This window comes from Oxyura jamaicensis, chromosome 26, assembly GCF_011077185.1.
Source record: "Oxyura jamaicensis isolate SHBP4307 breed ruddy duck chromosome 26, BPBGC_Ojam_1.0, whole genome shotgun sequence".
Classification (NCBI taxonomy): Eukaryota; Metazoa; Chordata; class Aves; order Anseriformes; family Anatidae; genus Oxyura; species Oxyura jamaicensis.
In genome coordinates, this window is record NC_048918.1 from 555154 (window position 1) to 555919 (window position 766).

General features: G+C 77.8%; 2 protein-coding genes across 4 annotated transcripts in view; both read right to left on the reverse strand.

Moving 5' to 3' along the window:
- The window catches only part of AMPD2 (adenosine monophosphate deaminase 2), a 6737-nt gene extending 6044 nt beyond the window's left edge, over positions 1–693 (reverse strand). For 2 of the 3 annotated variants that reach the window (XM_035346871.1, XM_035346870.1), the window contains exon 1: positions 417–626. In XM_035346871.1, coding sequence (XP_035202762.1) covers positions 417–486 — 70 coding nt within the window. In that variant the 5' untranslated portion in view covers positions 487–626. Of the gene's footprint in view, positions 1–416 lie in introns of all 3 variants that reach the window. The other variant, XM_035346872.1, reaches the window with a different exon arrangement.
- The window catches only part of LOC118178393 (glutathione S-transferase 2-like), a 15800-nt gene that overhangs the window by 8373 nt on the left and 6661 nt on the right, over positions 1–766 (reverse strand). The gene's annotated exons all lie outside the window — the stretch shown is intronic.

A 766-nucleotide genomic window follows, 5' to 3' on the forward strand; every position in this document is an offset into this window, starting at 1 on the left:
CTCCTCCTCCTCCTCCTCCTCCTCCTCCTCCTCCTCCCCCCCCACCAGCGCGCACAGCCGCTGCGCCACGGCACCGCCGCAGAGCCCCCCCCCCCCGCCCCCCGCTGCCATCGGGGGGGGCACCCGGCACTGCCCGGGACCACCGGCACCCCCCGGCCCCCACCCCCGGCTGAGAGGAGCCCCCGCCGAGCAGCCCCGATGCCTCGGTGATGGGCGCACAGCCCCCAACACCCCCCCAAAAAATAAAACCCCCAAAGCCCCCCCGGGGGGCCACCACCCGAACTCCCCCCCGGCACCGCATCAGCTCCCGCCCCCCCCCCGGGTCGCTGCCCCCCCCCCCATCGGCCTGGGCCGCCCCAGGGGCTGCGCGTGGGGGGGGTCTGGGGAGGGGGCGCCCCTAGTTGGGGGGGGCTCACCTGCGGGGCCGGGGGTCTGCAGGCTGCCCCGCTTCTTGAAGGGGAACTTGGCCGGGGCGGCCGAGGACATGGTGGCTCCGGGGGCGGCGGGGTAACGGGGTGGGGGGGGGAGCGGGGGGGCGGGGGCGGCCCCCGGGGCCCCGCGGGACTCTTACGGCGGCGGGGCCGAGCGCTGGCCGCCGGCTCCCTCCCCTGGTTGATGATTGATGCAGGAAACCGGGGCTGGACCAAAGTCCCCGGCGGAGGCAGGCCGGAAGCCGGCCCGAGGAAGAGGATGGGGCGGAGGGAGGATGTGGGCGCGGAGCGGGAGGAGGAGGAGGAGGGGGGGGGGGAGGAAGGGGAGGGGGAGG